The sequence below is a fragment of the Gorilla gorilla genome, chromosome 1 (assembly GCF_029281585.2).
Source record: "Gorilla gorilla gorilla isolate KB3781 chromosome 1, NHGRI_mGorGor1-v2.1_pri, whole genome shotgun sequence".
Classification (NCBI taxonomy): Eukaryota; Metazoa; Chordata; class Mammalia; order Primates; family Hominidae; genus Gorilla; species Gorilla gorilla.
In genome coordinates, this window is record NC_073224.2 from 45,681,139 (window position 1) to 45,699,457 (window position 18,319).

An 18,319-nucleotide genomic window follows, 5' to 3' on the forward strand; every position below is an offset into this window, starting at 1 on the left:
AGGTCTTTGTACCTAAGTTTCTTCCATAAGATCAGGTGGGGTTTTCAACCTATTTCCTAACCATTTTACAAGTTAAGAGATCAGCACTTAGAAAATTAGTTGAACAGGAGAAACCTCTCACTGAATAGTCACTGTGAAAGTTTTTATTCCAGCAAGAAAAAAAACTTATGGTGTGATAACCCAGCATTTGAAGGAATAAGACCATTTAAAAAATGAATTAATATTTGTACCTATTCATTCCCAAGTCTTTGCTTCCATAGCCCCTCAAATGAGAATGCAAATTACTGACCAACCTTTTGATATTCCTTTCAGGGACACCTGTGTGGTTCTTTGTGAAAATTGCTCCAATTCGAAACGAACAGGATAAAGTGGTTTTATTTCTTTGCACTTTCAGTGACATAACAGCTTTCAAACAGCCAATTGAGGATGATTCATGTAAAGGTTTGTAATTCTGACTTGTACAAATACATTTATGCCTTTTTTGTCTTTATTGTGGCTCTTTTTACAGAGCATTTAAGGTTGTCAAGGCAATCACTTTACAAACCTCAAGATTCTAACTTTAATTTGTATAGAGCAAAGCACTGCGTTATTCTGGAGTGTATCAGGGTAGGAGAAGGAGAGAAAAAACACTTTGTTTAGGAAAGCATTTGAATCAATTTCATACCTTTAATAATTAACCCTTTCTGATATTAGTTAGGCAGAAGAAGATAGTTTGGCAACTAGTATCATCAGAATCTTTTCAAGTTTTCACATAACAAATGTCAGTCATACCAATGAGGTGGTCTATGGCTACATTCATCTGCTTTATATATAAACTTTCTTAGATTTGACTGAATTCTGGCACTTCAAGATTGTTAAAGCAGACTTTAGCACATCTTTGCATCTGTGGTTGATTAAGTCTGTGACCGGTTAATTCATTTGGAACATAACATTAATGAAGCCAGGGTCCTAAGTAACATTTCTATATGGGTCATTTAAACAGTTGTGTGATCACAGATTTTAGCACTCGCCTCAGCCATATCATATGCATGTATTGTTTGCATAACATGGGGGACCCAGGAAAGGAGATGGCTCAGGATTTCTGGAACAACTGTACCGCTGAAGAGGTCCAGCTCATCAGGATATAAAAAAGATGGCATGTTAGTCCCAGAGGTTTGGGATAAGGGGGTGACATAGCACTTCTTTCACATCCCTCGTTCATAGCTCACACTCAAGATAACCAAGAGGCCACAAGCTTTTTCATGATGCAGTGCTACCTGGCTCTGTGGTTGATTTTTCAGCTCTGCTGGAGACCTCTGCTCCTTGTGGTTTTCTGAGATGTAGCAAAGAGATGAGAGTGGAGTCCAGGGGAGAGTTAAACTGAGACATATTATTTTTGATGTGACAAAATTTTTGTTGTTAAATGAGCATTATAGGAGGAAATAAAAAGCATTATGTGGCTGCTCTCTCAAGGGCTGTGTCCTCTGAGGGTATTTAAAATCCTGGCACATTTAGACACTCACATTTATGGAGTTCAGAGCACAGTACTGTTAATACCAGCACCTCCTATTTTTTAAAACTGTCTGATAGCTCAATAAATCAATTTCAGCCTGCCTTTTGGTTTTAAGACTGCAGCAGATGCAAAGTCTCTCAACCAGTGTTTCAGCCACCTGAACTCTCCCTTTTCTTACAGATTCATGATTGCCAGATTTCTAGTTTCTAATTTGAAGATTTCTCAGTGCAGTAGCTATTTCATGGCAGTAGGTTCACTCGTGATTAAGTACCATCTTGTTACCATATAGAAAGGCCAGTTGCTTTTTTAACCTAATAAACTCATAAGTAATATTTTGAAGGCAATTGAATATTTTGACACCTATTTTTGCAATTTTTCTCTTAAAAACTTAAGTTATGTGATTTGGTTGAATCAAAATGTTTTGTTTTTATTACTACTGGAACATTTGTAGGTGATGTGCTGGTATTATTTAGTAGGAAAAGCATACCTAACAGAATGCTCCGTACCTGGCATGTAGGTGCCTGCATTCGATGCTCATGAAACCTGAAGAGGGATAAATCAGAGTGATGTAGTGAGACTTAGGTTTATTTTCCAGGAATAAAATGCTCCACTTCATTTAACCTGCCTCAATGATGCATTTCTTTGCTGATAAGAGTTTTGGTACACACACATACATACTTACAGACACTCATGAGGAGATACACACACATTTACTCTGTTTCTTCTTAGCTGAGGGGACCAGATATTAATTGTTTTTGTCAGTGAAATAAATAGGAGTAACTTGTGGCTTGATTCATAAAAATTTGACACATACACACACACACGTTAGTCCTCGATGTAGGAATCCTGCTAGCAGACCACGCTTAATGTCTCCTGAAAGACATGGCTTTATAAGTCTATCCATTTCAAATGCCATGGCAGATATGTTCAAACCTTCCCACTTGCCATGTCATCATGCCCACTGTGGTTTGGTGGTCTGCTTAGGACAAGTCAAACTTTATATTAGTGTGTTTATGATGGAAGCACATGATAATTCTCTAGGCCTTGTTATTTTAAGTCTATAAACTGCAGTTTTGGCTACAGGGATCAAATCTAGATCCTAGAAAGTATGCTGCCATGTGGTTGGATTGTTCTCCCGGCTTGACATTTCTTCTTGGATGTACTCTCAGCAGCTTGTTTCCAGGAGACCAGCTGGGTTTTCAGTACAGCACCTCAGTCACCATTAAGAGTCTTAAGAGTCTTGCTGACTTAGGCTTGTTTAGAATTCACTTTGGAGATGGAATGGAAATGTGGATAATCTAAAATCTCAGAAAATTCCCAGATAATTGCTCTTTGGCATTGTCCCATGGGATGTTTTCCCACCACCATATTAGCCTTTTAAATCAGTTGTGTTCAAATTGTCTTTAAAATTACTTTGTTTTCTCAGATCATGTAGTACCTAATTTGGGGACTTGGGGCTGGGGTGGGTGCATCCTGATAGTGTGCAAGAAGCCAGTTTGTGCCCCCAGTTTTCCCACAAATCACCCACAAAGGGTCCAACACATGGGATAATTGACAGTAGCCTATTTCAGGATCTGACACAAAGTAACTTCTCTTCTACCCGGAGCCTCAGGCACAGGGGATGGGTCCTGCAAATGCTTCCAGAGCCCCCTCTGTCATTTGGTGTACCAGTTCTCACCATCCTTTTTATGAGCTAGGTAGGCCTCTGACTTCCTCATCTTCACTTTGCTCTCTGTCTTTTGACAGTAATTCTCTTACTCTCTGACAAATAGTGCCCACGGATGGCATGGAGAAGGGAATGAAAGTCAAGTTAGGTTTGCTGTTTGCTAACAGCTCTGGGGTGTGTGTGTGTGTGTGTGTGTGTGTGTGTGTGTGTGTGTGTGTGTGTGTGCTTAAAGGCTGAATGAGAGAGTAGGTAGAAATTCCTGCCTAAAATGAGAATCTGTGATGCTCCAGTGATTTCATTTGTTCCTTCTCTTGCTTTTTCTTTTGTTATAGATAATTGGGAGTAGGCTGTGGGATATGTTTCTGTTGCGTTCTGTCTTCTGAGCCAGCAGGTTTGGGCAAATGAGTATAGAATTAGAGTGTAAAGCTCAGAATTTTCTCTCTTTACATTGCTCACCAAAGGATGAGTCAGTCCTCTTGTTTTCTCTATTATCCCACTAACTAATCTCATATTAAAGGAGCAAATTCATTTTCAAAGTTTCACATATTTACTTCTAAATTCAGAGTTAAACTTGAGCCAAATACAGACAACAAAAGGAATGCAAAACTTCGGAGTAGGTTTCTAAGAGCCAGAGATGTAGAATATTGAAGGATGAAGGCTCTGGCAAACTGTTGTAACTGTTGACCCTTCTCCATGTATCTTCATGTTGGACATGGGAGAAATAGTAATAGACACAAGTCGCAGGCCCCACCCCCCCTTCAATGTTAATATTTTATGTCTCTGCCCTTAGGTTGGTGGGAAAGTGATGATTTAGTGACTGCTACTTGAGGAAGCCATTCTAGATTTTTGGTTCTTTATACATTGGTAAGGAAAAGATTGTGGGAGGAGACTTGAGGACGCTTAGGCAGTGGTCCACACTGACTCTCCATGCTGTACCCTGTGTCCACTGTTCTTTGCTGGATGTTTGGATTATGCTATCAGCTCCTCTGAATTTCTGACCCTGTATCTCAGGACAAGGCTGGCCTCTGTCTTTTTTGGTACCCCTGGACTTATTCTCAGAGGAGTTGGAATTCTAACTCATCCCAACACCATCTCTTCTGGCCTAAAAAAGAAAGATTCAGGCTCATTGGTGGCTCAGCTAAGTTGACACCCACCAGCCATTGTGGGGTCAAGACAGAGGAAAAGCCATTTCTCCATTCCTGAGAATGGAGAAAAGACCCAGTAAATAGCTTTTAACTGATTGCTAGATTGTGTACTATGTTCCCCTCCTTTATCTTTTTTCTCTCTATACTCTTCCTCTTCTGCTCCTGCCCACTTCCCCTCTCATTTTCCTGATCATGGTATAGTTTCAATTTTCTCATGGCATCCACAGCCCTGTTATGCCTAACTTGCTGGTGACATTTGTGATAGAACTGGAAGAATCCTGGGCCAGGGGTTTCTTCATTTGAGCTCAATTCAGTGTTGAACTTCCAAGTGGGATATAATTGGAGGAGTGGGTGCAGAAAAATGCCTGGCAAAAGAGAGGCACAGAAATATCCCCTGAAACTGAAGAGAGTTTGTGAAATGGGCCGCCTATCCTTTGGGACTTTATATCTGTTGGAAACCCAGACAGAAGTAGGGTGATGAGAGAAAAAAAAATATTTGTTCTTTATTTGTCCAATATACCTATTGTATTCACCTGTTGGGTGCCTGGCCTCGTGCTAGGTGCTAGACACAAGGAAACACCTGCGATAGAGCCTCTGAGTCTATTTGGGAGAAGGGATAGACAGGTAAGCAAATAAAACAGTGAAGCACAGTCAGTGATCTAATATATGCCTGCCTAAAGCAAGTGGGGGTTCAATACAAGGAGCAGGTAAGTCTGCTGGGGTAGGTCAGTATCCTTCCTTGAAGGACGACGATGAATCATGCAGAAAATGACTGTCCGATTTCCCCTGAACAAGACCATTTTGAGCTAAGTTCAGTTTGGGTTGTCCCCTCCCATTTGGCCTTTTGGACAATAGGAGTTTCACTTTCTCCAGAAGTGATTCTTCTGATGGGTCTGCTATAAGGGACACTGTTGGTCCAAATTGTACATATTATCTTTCACCAAACTGGTTTGCTCTTCCTATGTTTTTAATCTCATTGATTAGCTGTCACCCCAGTCGTCATCCAAACCAGAAACTCAGGAGCCTCCTAGGTTGCTTCTTCTTTTCCTGTGTAGCTATTTTTTTCAGAGTCCTGACTCTGTAGCTGCCCTCAAGATCTCCCCTTGACCCCTGGCCCAGGCCACAGCATTGGTCCAGGCCCACATGGTCTCTTGCCTGTTGTGCTGACATATCTTCTATCTGTCAGTCTTTTTTTTTTTTTTTCTAGCCCACTATCCACTTTGTTGTTCTGTTCATTTAAAATGCAAATTGGCATGTGTATCTCCCTCCTCACCAAATTTAAAGTCCTTCAGTGGCTCTCAGTGGGTTTCAGGATGAAGTTCAAATTTCTTAACTTACCTTCTAGGTTTTTACTGTCCAGGTTCTTCTTGATTTGGCCCCTACCAACCTCTTTAGCATCATCTCAGGACACACCTGGCATCCCCCTCCCACTTATAAGCCATGGCCCTTTATCCAGCCATTCAGAATGTCTTGTTCTTCATGGGCATATTACCCTGTTTTATAATTTTCTGCCTTTGTAGGTGCTGTTCCTTCTGTGTGGGATATCTTTCTTTCCTTAAGTCTACCTAATTCTTACTCATTGTTCAAAACTTTGCTCTAGTGCCGTCTCCTCCAGGAAACCTGCTTTGACTCCCCAGCCTGGATTAGATATGCATCCTTTTGACAGTCTTGGCCACAGCATTCTGTACTCATCCCTGTCATAGAACTTAGCTCACTATGTCATGATTTCTTAATTTTCAGTCTTCCCTGCTAGAGTGTGTGCTCTCTGAGGCCAGAATCTGTGTCTTATTCATGTTAGTATCTCTGTATCTAGTACCATGCCTGGTACATAGTAGTTATGTTTATAGAATTAACACATGAATGAATGAATCTATTTTTTCATCTGGCGAGGCATGATTGCCATTATAAAGTATCTATAGAGCAGGAAGGAAAATATGGGTTTGGGAACTTGGGAGAAAACTTATTTCCTTCTTTCCTGCCCATGCTGGGTAGAAGTGTAATGCAGATTTCACACTGTTCATCCATTTCCTTTTCAACACCCACTCACCTTCCCATGCCCTTGCTCAGCCAGCTGAGAACCCACTCTTTTAAGAGCCCACTCTTGCAAAGAGAATCAGGGCTAGGCCAGAGAGTGAGGGGCTATCCTGAGTCTAGGGAAATGCCCAGAGGTCCAGGGATATTTCTTTTTATTCTTTTATGTTATATCAGGTGATGAACCAAGGGGTTTGGGGCACCTGCCCTGCCAGCTCCCTCTCATCACTGTTCTCACAGTATATAGATCACGCTGGTGGTGGTAGTAGGGTGGGTGCAGAGCCCTTGCTGATGTTTACATACACAACTGACTGAAAAATAAACCTCTGCTCTTCTCGAAAAACTTTTTAGAATCCAGTTTCAGCTTTATTTTAAGCTGAAGTAGAGCCTGCCTCTGAAAGTGACTTTTAAAAAATCTTAGTTCATAGTTCCCATAGCACATTCATTGACACTGGGGGAGATGTCAAAGACCCCTACAGAGTCCATGCTGTGCCCTCCTGTTAACATTAATGGGACCCCCCCACAGTGAAACCACTATGTGTATCTTTTCAAGCCAACCCCAGCAGTTCCACGTTTCTGCTTTGTGGCATCAGGGTGGATGAAAGCAATACTGGCTTTTTATTAAAGCCTGGCACTTCTTGAATGAGATAAAAAAGAGCTGATTTGCTATTCTTATTATATTGACAAAAATTTATCCAGTTTATGATTCTCATAGGTTGTGTAGAAAAATAAAATATGGACATTTTTCTGTTTAACTCCACTGTCCTCTGGATTCTATAAGTCTATCTTGGAAAGTTGCTCCAGGGTAAAATTTGGCAGATGAGATTTCTACTGGAAGTTGCTGAATGCTTCTAAACTCTGAAGGATATAAAAAAATAAAATCATCTAGTCCGGCTTTTAGCTGTAATGTAAAAATAGTTGCATGCTCTGTTCATTTGCTGTATACCCCACATCTGGGTTTTTGGAGCTCCTAAAACCCAAGCCTGGTCTAGAGAATACTGACAGGACTTCAAGGGTCTGATGGGGCAACTGCCATGGTCATAACCTTGATACAGATGGGTTGTTGAGTGTTGAAATGGACTATTGTCTTTGGGGGCCTTTAAAAGATGTCAAGATCACTCAGACATCTTCGATTCTCAGTAAGGACCTGTCACCAACCATCTTTCTCCCATCCTAAAGCAGACTAAAATCTACCACTGCTTTTCCCCCACCTACCCAGGGGTTGAAATCATTTCTTATTCCTCTGGCCTTGGAGAAGGTAATGCATAGAATGGCCATTTGACTAGCTTGTCCATTTAAAATGCAGAACCAACTGTTTCTGCAAGATCAGATAGCCTGGGGACTGGGAACAGCCTGAGCCAAGTTACCAAGTCACAGAAACATCTCAATTACCCGATATTATCTTCTGAAGAAGGCTTGGGCCAGAGTGGAGAGATGTTCTAGACTCTTTCTCATTGTCCAGGCACTCTGTGTCTTAGTCTCCCTATTTGTAAAATGGTCCTAAAACCTGCTGTACCAACTTCACAAACTATGATTAGGATGAAGTGAAAGTGCAGGGGAAAAGCAAGTTGCGACACACAAGGTGCTTTACGGGACAGTGGGTCTTGCTTGCAGGGATGCACAGTGACTCATGGGAGCTTAGGAGGGCATTGGAGGTGTCTGTTTCTGACAGTATAACTTGTAATGTGAATGTCTGTGCACCTTTGGGATGTGGTTGACCGTGTCTTTTCACTCTTCCACTTGCTTCAGGCTGGGGGAAGTTTGCTCGGCTGACAAGAGCACTGACAAGCAGCAGGGGTGTCCTGCAGCAGCTGGCTCCAAGCGTGCAAAAAGGCGAGAATGTCCACAAGCACTCCCGCCTGGCAGAGGTAAGGGCAAAGGGTTAGCTCATCTTGAGCCTCACTTTTAGGGGGTGCATGGGCTGAGGCAATGGCACAAAACTAGCGTGCTAATCATGGAGAGGACCTTCAGGACCCCCAGACGCCTATCTTGGCTGGGCTTACACACCACAGTGTATGATACTGGGTAAGTGACCTAACTCCTTTGAGCTTTATACTTTCCCATGTGCAAAAGCAGGCTGGAAAAGCTCTGTTTCAGCTTGCTTGAGATTAAAAGTGTCAAATCACTTTTTTGAGGAGCTAGAAGTGCTTCATGTACATGAAGGAGTTTTTAAACAATTTTGTTATTAGAGCAATTCATACTGTTATAGGCAAAGAAGATACAGGAAGTGAAAAGAAGAAAATAAAAAGTACCTGTAATCACAACAACCACATGGCATTTTACATTTTTTTGGTGTGTGCATTTAACTTGTTTCTTTGTAGATATCCTATTTCCTAAATGCTAAGAAATTCATTTTTCAAATGTTAATGTTTATGAAATTGAGACATATCTAGGAATAGTGTATACATTAAATGTAATTATGTTGTCTTTTCTTCACTTTATATAATCATGAACATTTTTACATCTTAATAAATATACTTAAAATTGTTATTATTTTGATAATCTTTGTAGTTAGGAAAATTTGACATTCTTCTTTTTGCTGGGGCAAGGAAGAGGCTAGGAAGCCCTGACAAGGTATCTTATTAGGCTTTATGCACCCAAATTGTCATTATCTGCCTTTGATGGTGCCTGGTCTTTATTTTTATTTTATTTTTTTATTTTTTAATTTTTTAACTTCTCTTTATTATACTTTAAGTTCTAGGGTACATGTGCACAAAGTGCAGGCTTATTACATAGGTATACATGTGCCATGTTGGTTTGCTGCATCCATTAACTCATCATTTATGTTAGGTATTTCTCCTAATGCTATCCCTCCCCCTGTCCCCCATCCCATGACAGGCCCCGGGGTGTGATGTTACCTGCCCTGTGTCCAAGTGTTCTCATTGTTCAATTCCCAACTATGAGTGAGAACATGTGGTGTTTGGTTTTCTGCCTTGTGATAGTTTGCTCAGAATGATGGTTTCCAGCTGCATCCATGTCCCTGCAAAGGACATGAACTCATCCTTTTTAATGGCTGCATAGTATTCCATGGTGTATATGTGCCACATTTTCTTAATCCAGCCTATCATTGATGGACATTTGGGTCAGTTCCAAGTCTTTGCTATTGTGAATAGTGCCGTAATAAATGTACGTGTGCATGTGTCTTTATAGTAGCATGATTTATAATCCTTTGGGTATATACCCAGTAATGGGATTGCTGGGTCAAGTGGTATTTCTAGTTCTAGATCCTTGAGGAATCACCACACTGTCTTCCACAACGGTTGAGCTAGTTTACAGTCCCACCAACAGTGTAGAAGTGTTCCCATTTCTCCACATCCTCTCCAGCACCTGTTGTTTCCTGACTTTTTAATGATCGCCATTCTAACTGGTGTGAGATGGTATCTCATCGTGGTTTTGATTTGCATTTCTCTAATGACCAGTGATGATGAGCATTTTTTCATGTGTCTGTTGGCTGCATAAATGTCTTCGTTTGAGAAGTGTCTGTTCATATCCTTTGCCCACTTTTTGATGGGGTTGTTTGTTTTTTTCTTGTAAATTTGTTTGAGTTATTTGTAGATTCTGGATATTAGCCGTTTGTCAGATGGGTAGATTGCAAAAATTTTCTCCCATTCTGTAGGTTGCCTGTTCACTCTGATGGTAGTTTCTTTTGCTGTGCAGAAACTCTTTAGTTTAATTAAATCTCATTTGTCTATTTTGGCTTTTGTTGCCATTGCTTTTGGTGTTTTACTCATGAGATCCTTGCCCATGCCTATGTCCTGAATGGTATTGCTTAGGTTTTCTTCTAGGGTTTTTATGGTTTTAGGTCTAACATTTAAGTCCTTAATCCATCTTGAGTTAATTTTTGTATAAGGTGTAAGGAAGGGGTTCACTTTCAGCTTTCCAATATGGCTAGCCAGTTTTCCCAGCACCATTTATTAAATAGAGAATCCTTTCCCCATTTCTTGTTTTTGTCAGGTTTGTCAAAGATCAGATGGTTGTAGATGTGTGGTGTTACTTCTAAGGCCTCTGTTCTGTTCCATTAGTCTATATATCTGTTTTGGTACCAGTACCACGCTGTTTTGGTTACTGTAGCCTTGTAGTATCGTTGGAAGTCAGGTAGCATGATGCCTCCAGCTTTGTTCTTTTTGCTTAGGATTGTCTTGGCAATATGGGCTCTTTTTGGTTCCACATGAACTTTAAAGTAGTTTTTTCCAATTCTGTGAAGAAAGTCATTGGTAGCTTGATGGGGATGGCATTGAATCTATAAATTACTTTGGGCAGTATGGCCATTTTCGTGATATTGATTCTTCCTATCCATGAGCATGGAATGTTCTTCCATTTGTTTGTGTCCTCTTTTATTTCGTCGAGCAGTGGTTTGTAGTTCTCCTTGAAGGGGTCCTTCACATCCCTTGTAAGTTGTATTCCTAGGTATTTTATTCTCTTTGAAGCAATTGTGAATGGGAGTTCACTCATGATTTGGCTCTCTGTTTGTCTGTTATTGGTGTGTACGAATGCTTGTGATTTTTGCACATTGATTTTGAATCCTGAGACTTTGCTGAAGTTGCTTATCAGCTTAAGGAGATTTTGGGCTGAGATGATGGGGTTTTCTAAATATACAGTCATGTCATCTGCAAACAGGGACAATTTGACTTCCTCTTTTCCTAATTAAATACCTTTTATTTCTTTCTCTTGCCTGATTGCTCTGGCCAGAACTTCCAACACTATGTTGAATAGGAGTGGTGAGAGAGGGCATCTCTGTCTTGTGCCAGTTTTCAAAGGGAATACTTCCAGTTTTTGCCCATTCAGTATGATATTGGCTGTGGGTTTGTCATAAATAGCTCTTATTATTTTGAGATACATTCCATCAGTACCTAGTTTACTGAGAGTTTTTAGCATGAAGGGCTGTTGAATTTTGTTGAAGGCCTTTTCTGCATCTATGGAGATAATCATGTAGTTTTTGTCGTTGGTTCTGTTTATATGATGGATTATGTTTATTGATTTGCATATGTTGAACCAGCCTTGCATCCCAGGGATTAAGCCAACTTGATCATGCTGGATAAACTTTTTGATGTGCTGCTGGATTTGGCTTGCCAGTATTTTACTGAGGATTTTCACATCAATGTTCATCAGGGATATTGGTCTAAAATTCTCTTTTTTTGTTGTGTCTCTGCCAGGCTTTGGTATCAGGATGATGCTGGCCTCGTAAAATGAGTTAGGGAGGATTCCCTCTTTTTCTATTGATTGGAATAGTTTCAGAAGGAATGGTACCAGCTCCTCTTTGTAGCTCTGGTAGAATTTCGCTGTGAATCCATCTGGTCATGGAGTTTTTTTGGTTGGTAGGCTATTAATTATTGCCTCAATTTCAGAGCCTGTTATTGGTCTATTCAGAGATTCCACTTCTTCCTGGTTTAGTCTTGGGAGGGCGTATGTGTCCAGGAATTTATCCATTTCTTCTAGATTTTCTAGTTTATTTGCATAGAGGTGTTTATAGTTTTCTCTGATGGTAGTTTGTATTTCTGTGGGATTGGTGGTGATAACCCCTTTATCATTTTTTTATTGTGTCTATTTGATTCTTCTCTCTTTCCTTCTTTATTAGTCTTGCTAGTGGTCTATCAATTTTGTTGATCTTTTCAAAAAACCAGCTCCTGGATTCATTGATTTTTTGAAGGTTTTTTTTGTGTCTCTATCTCCTTCAGTTCTGCTCTCATCTTAGTTATTTCTTTCTTTCTTTCTTTTTTTTTTTTTTGAGATGGAGTCTCGCTCTGTCGCCCAGGCTGGAGTGCAGTGGTGTGATCTCGGCTCACTGTGAGCTCCACCTCCCGGGTTCACGCCATTCTACTGCCTCAGCCTCCTGAGCAGCTGGGACTATAGGCGCCCACCACCATGCCTGTCTATGATCTTAGTTATTTCTTGCCTTCTGCTAGCTTTTGAATTTTGAATTTGTTTCATCTTGCTTCTTCAGTTCTTTTAATTGTGATGTTAGGGTGTCAATTTTAGATCTTTCCTGCTTCCTCTTGTGGGCATTTAGTGCTATAAATTTCCCTGTACATACTGCTTTAAATGTGTCCCAGAGATTCTGGTACGTTGTGTCTTTGTTCTCATTGGTTTCAAAGAACATCTTTATTTCTACCTTCATTTCGTTATGCACCCAGTAGTCATTCAGGAGCAGGTTGTTCAGTTTCCATGTAGTTGAGCGGTTTTGAGTGAGTTTCTTAATCCTGAGTTCTAGTTTGATTGCACTGTGATCTAAGGGACAGATTGTTGTGATTTCTGTTCTTCACATTTGCTGAGGAGTGCTTTATTTCCAACTGTGTGGTCAATTTTGGAATAAGTGTGATGTGGTGCTGAGAAGAATGTATATTCTGTTGATTTGGGGTGGAGAGTTCTGTAGATGTCTATTAGGTCTGCTTGGTGCAGAGCTGAGTTCAAGTCCTGAATATCCTTGTTAACCTTCTGTCTCATTGATCTGTCTAATATTGACAGTGGGTTATTAACCTCTCCCATGATTACTGGGTTGGAGTCTGAGTCTCTTTTAAGGTCTCTAAGGACTTGCTTTGTGAATTTGGGTGCTCCTGTATTGGGTGAATATATATTTAGAATAGTTAGCTCTTCTTATTGAATTGATCCCTTTACCATTATGTAATGGCCTTCTTTGTCTCTTTTGATGTTTGTTGGTTTAAAGTCTGTTTTTATCAGAGACTAGGATTGCAACCCTGCTTTTTTTTTTTTTTTTTTTTTTGCTTTCCATTTGCTTAGTAGATCTTCTTCCATCCCTTTATTTTGAGCCTATATGTGTCTCTGCATGTGAGATGGGTCTCCTGAATATAGCACACTGATGGGTCTTGACTCTTTATCCAATTTGCCAGTTTGTGTCTTTTAATTGGGGCATTTTGCCCATTTACATTTAAGGTTAATATTGTTATGTGTGAATTTGATCCTGTCATTATGATGTTAGCTGGTTATTTTGTCCGTTAGTTGATGCAGTTTCTTCCTAGCATTGATAGTCTTTACAATTTGGTATGTTTTTGCAGTGGCTGGTAGTGGTTGTTCCTTTTCATGTTTAGTGCTTCCTTCAGGAGCTCTTTTAGGGCAGGCCTGGTGGTGACAAAATCTCTCAGGGTTTGCTTGTCTGTAAAGTATTTTATTTATCCTTTGCTTATGAAGCTTAGTTTGGCTGGATATGAACTTCTGGGTTGAAAATTATTTTCTTTAAGAATGTTGAATATTGGCCCCCACTCTCTTCTGGCTTGTAAGAGTTTCTGCTGAGAGATCCGCTGTTAGTCTGATGGGCTTCCCTTTGTGGGTAACCCGACCTTTCTCTCTGGCTGCCCTTAACATTTTTTCCTTCATTTCAACCTTGGTGAATCTGACAATCATGTATCTTGGGGTCGCTCTTCTGAGGAGTGTCTTTGTGGAGTTCTCTGTATTTCCTGAATTTGAATGTTGGCCTGCCTCGCTAGGTTGGGGAAGTTCTCCTGGATAATATCCTGCAGAGTGTTTTCCAACTTGGTTCCATTCTCCCCATCAGTTTCAGGTACACCAATCAAATGTAGATTTGGTCTTTTCACATAGTGCCATATTTCTTGGAGGCTTTGTTCATTTGTTTTTACGCTTTTTTCTCTAAACTTCTCCTCTCACTTTATTTTATTAATTTGATTTTCTATCACTGATACCCTTTCTTCCAGTTGATCGAATTGGCTATTGAAGCTTGTGCATGTGTTGCATAGTTCTTGTGCCATGGTTTTCAGCTCCATCAGGTCATTTAAGGTCTACTTACACTGTTTATTCTAGGTAGCCATTCATCTAATCTTTTTTCAAGGTTTTAGCTTCCTTGCGATGGGTTCGAACATCCTTCTTTAGCTCAGAGAAGTTTGTTATTACCGACCTTCTGAAGCCTACTTCTGTCAGCTCATCAAAGTCATTCTCCATCCAGCTTTGTTCCATTGCTGGCGAGGAGCTGCGATCCTTTGGAGGAGAAGAGGCTCTCAGGTTTTTGGAATTTTCAGCTTTCCTGCTCTGGTTTCTCCTCATCTTTGTGGTTTTATCTACCTTTGGTCTTTGATGTTGGTGGTCTACAGATGGGGTTTTGGTGTGGGTATCCTTTTTGTTGATGTTGATGCTATTCCTTTCTGTTTGTTAGTTTTCCTTCTAACAGTCAGGTCCCTCAGCTGCAGGTCTGTTGGAGTTTGCTGGAGGTCCATTCCAGATCTTGTTTGCCTGGATGTCACCAATGGAGGCTGCAGAACAGCAAATATTGCAGAACAGCAAATATTGCTGCCTGATCCTTCCTTTGGAGGCTTCATCTCCAAGGGGCACCCGCCTGTGTGAGGTGTCAGTCGGACCCTACTGGGAGGTGTCTCCAAGTTAGGCTACATGGAGATCAAGGACCCACTTGAGGAGGCAGTCTGTCCATTCTCAGAGGTCAAACACTGTGCTGGGAGAACCACTGCTCTCTTCAGAGCTGTTAGACAGGGACGTTTAAGTCTGCAGAAGTTGTCTGCTGTCTTTTGTTCAGCTATGCCCTGCCCGCAGAGGTGGAGACTACAGAGGCAGTAGGCCTTGCTGAACTGTGATGGGCTCCGCCCAGTTCAAGCTTCCCCAGCTGCTTTGCTTATCTACTCAAGCCTCAGTAATGGTGGATGCCCCTCCCCCTGCCAGGCTGCTGCCTCGCAGGTCAATCTCAGACTGCTGTGCTAGCAGTAAGCAAGGCTCCATGGGCTTGGGATCCACTGAGCCGGGTGCGGGATATAATCTCCTGGTGTGCTATTTGCTAATACCATTGGAAAAGCACAGTATTTGGGTGGGAGTATCCCGTTTTTCCAGATGCTGTCTGTCACAGCTTCCCTTGGCTAGGAAAGGGAAATCCCCTGATCCCTTGCACTTCCTGGGTGAGGCAATGCCCCACCCTGCTTCGGCTTGCCCTCTGTGGGCTGCACCCACTGTCCAACTAGTCCCAGTGAAATGAACCAGGTATCTGAGTTGGAAATGCAGAAATCACCCATCTTCTGCATTGATCACGCTGGGAGCTGCAGACCAGAGCTGTTCCTATTCGGCCATCTTGGATCCGGAATCCTGTTCTTTATTTTTTCAACTACACCTGGGTGGGACCAGTTAGAAGCATTATACCTTCTTGACTCCAAATCTCCTTCTTACCCAAGGATAACAGGTAAACTGTCCCATTGCCTGTAGATGGCTGGTCAGTCCTTGATCCACGTTTGGATGGTGGGACCCTTTCTAACCTGGCTCCAGAGTTCCATACCCCTAGTGGAGACACTACCAACATGATGCAGCTCACAAAGAATGTTCTGAATATATGCAGTAATATCAAATGAGTTAGCTACAGAAGATCTCCTTGTAGTAACCAGAAGCTTTTGTCAACAGTGGAGATGGGGAGCATTCATTTGTACCATTTTGGACAAGGACAGATATTTGGATGGTGGTAGCATCATTTTTTGTCATGATGTGGGCTTGGCTTATGATAGAAAGGATACTAAAGGAGACCTTTCAACTCACAGCCTGTACTTTCTCTGCTGCTTCTTATGGTTAATAGAATAACCTCCTCTCCTACATCTCTCCCCTTGCTCACTCTTATTCGGCTACACTGGCCTTCTTGGTGTTCCTTGTACACACCATGCTTAACTGCAAGTCTTTGCCCAAATGTCATTTTCTCTATGTAGCTAACTGTATCAGTCAGAGTTCTACCAGAGAAACAGAGCCGGTAGGATACTTAATATTAAGAGATTTATTGCAAAGAATTGGCTTATGTGATTGTGGTGATTGGCTGCTTGTGTCCGAAATTCACAGGGCAGGTTGACAGATGGAAACCCTTGGGAAGAGCTGATGCTGAAGTTCACAAGCAAATTCTTTCTTCCTTAGGAAAACTCAGTTCTGCTTTTAACACCTTTCAACTGACTGGATGAGGCCCATTCAGATTACAGAGGATTATATCTTTTCCTGAAAATTGACTGATTATAGATATTAATCACATCTACATAATACTTTTACAGCAACATTTATTTTAGTGTTGGCTTAAATACCTGAGTGCCACAGCATAGCCAAGTTGATACATAGAATTATTACAGTTCACCTCTTGTCAACTTGATACCCATATACATTTTTATAATCCATATTTAATCTCCAAATAAGTCAATAAGAAAATCATACTTCCATGTAACGTGATACAATTACTCTACGTACAATGGAAAATATGCCAGCCTTTTCCCCAAAAGAGGATGCAAAGTCATTGGTGATGTTCATTTTTCTTCTTCCTATCCTGTAATTCAAATAACTATGATATAAAATTAACTATTATTAATATATTTATGTTATATAAGAGGATAAGAAAGGGATGAAACTAATAGTATTATATATATATAAATTTATACCAAATTAGGGAAAAATTACAACTCCTAGTCCTCTTTTTAATCTGATCTATGTTTTCTTCCACTTGATACCTTCTAATGTAACATACAGTTTACTTACTTATTGTGTTTATTCAGTGATAAATCTCAAGCACTTAGAATGGTGTTTGGCACATAGTAGTTACTCAGTATTGAGGTGTTTTTTTTTTTTTTATTGGTGGAATGAATGAAAGAAAGGAAACAATGAGTTTTAGTCTACTGGTCTGGCATAAGTGGTTGCTCATTGATTGCCAATATAAGGCAAACATCTGGGTCTCATCTCAGGGGCTAGTATGTTTTAGTTAGCCTGGCTAGAGGCTTATTGATTTTTACTGATTTTTTTCAAAGAATGAGCTTTTGGTTTTGTTGATTTTTTTCTATTGACTTTTTGTTTTCAATTTCATTGCTTTCTGCTCCAATTTTTGTTCTTTTCTTCTGCTTACTTTGGATTTAATTTGCTTTAATTTTTTAGTTTCCTAAAGCAGAAGCTTATTGATTTTTGATTTTTTTTCTTTTCTAGTATATGCATTTAATGCTAAAAATTTCCCTCTAAACACTGCTTTTGCTGCATGCCACGAATTTTAATTTGTATTCTCTTTTTCATTTAGTTAAAATATATTTTATTTTCTCTTGAGATATATTCTTTGGCCTATGTATTATTTAGAAGTGTGTTGTTTAGTCTCCAAGTATTTTTGGATTCTCTAGCTGTTTTCTCTAACTGATTTCTAGTTTAATTCCACTGTGGCCTGAGAGCAGACATTGTATGATTTCTATTTGTTTGTTAAGGTGTGTTACATGGCCCAGAATGTGGCCTATCTTAGTGAATGTTCCATGTGACCTTGAGAGAATGTGATTTCTGCTATTGTTGGACAAAGTAGTCTATACATGTTCATTATACCCAGTTGATTGATGGTATTATTGAGTTCAACTATATCCTTACTGATTTTCTGCCTGCTAAATCTGTCCATATCTGATAGAGAGGCATTGAAGTCTTCAACTATAATAATGAATTCATCTATTTTTCCTTGCAGTTGTATCAATTTTTTCCTGACATTTTTTGATGCTCTATTGTTAGATGTGCAGATGTTAAAGATTATGTCTTTTTTGAGAATTGACTCTTTTGTCATTATAATGCCCCTCTCTGTCTCTGATAACTTTTCTTGCTTTGAAGTCTGCTCTGTCTGAAATTAATACAGCTACTCCTGCTTTCCTTTGATTACTTTTAGCATTATATATCTTTCTCCATCTCTTTACTTTTTAATCAATATGTGTCTTCATATTTAAAGTGACTTTCTGTAGATGACATATAGTTGGGTCTTGTTTTTTCATCCGGTCTGACAGTCTGTGTCTTTTGTATATTTAGACCACTGAAGTTTAAAGTGATTATTGATATAGTTGCATTAATATCTCTGGTATTTGTTGCTTTTTTCTATTCATTGCCCTTTTTCTTCTTATTTTGTCTTCCATTCTTTTTCTGCCTTTTTTGGTTTTAATTGAGCATTTTATGTGATTCAACTTTTTCTCCTTCCTTAGCAGCAATCAAAATGCAAAAAAAAAATTTTTTCAGTGGTTGCCCTAAAGTTTGCAAAATACATTTACAACTAAT

The 18,319-nt window shown here is 40.1% G+C and overlaps 1 protein-coding gene across 2 annotated transcripts in view; it reads left to right on the forward strand.

Moving 5' to 3' along the window:
* KCNH1 (potassium voltage-gated channel subfamily H member 1) overlaps nucleotides 1–18,319 on the forward strand; it is a 467,169-nt gene that overhangs the window by 42,887 nt on the left and 405,963 nt on the right. For both annotated transcript variants that reach the window (XM_019030269.4, XM_019030273.4), the window contains exons 4-5: nucleotides 313–441; nucleotides 8,084–8,202. In XM_019030269.4, coding sequence (XP_018885814.1) covers nucleotides 313–441; nucleotides 8,084–8,202 — 248 coding nt within the window. The remainder of the gene's footprint in view (nucleotides 1–312; nucleotides 442–8,083; nucleotides 8,203–18,319) is intronic.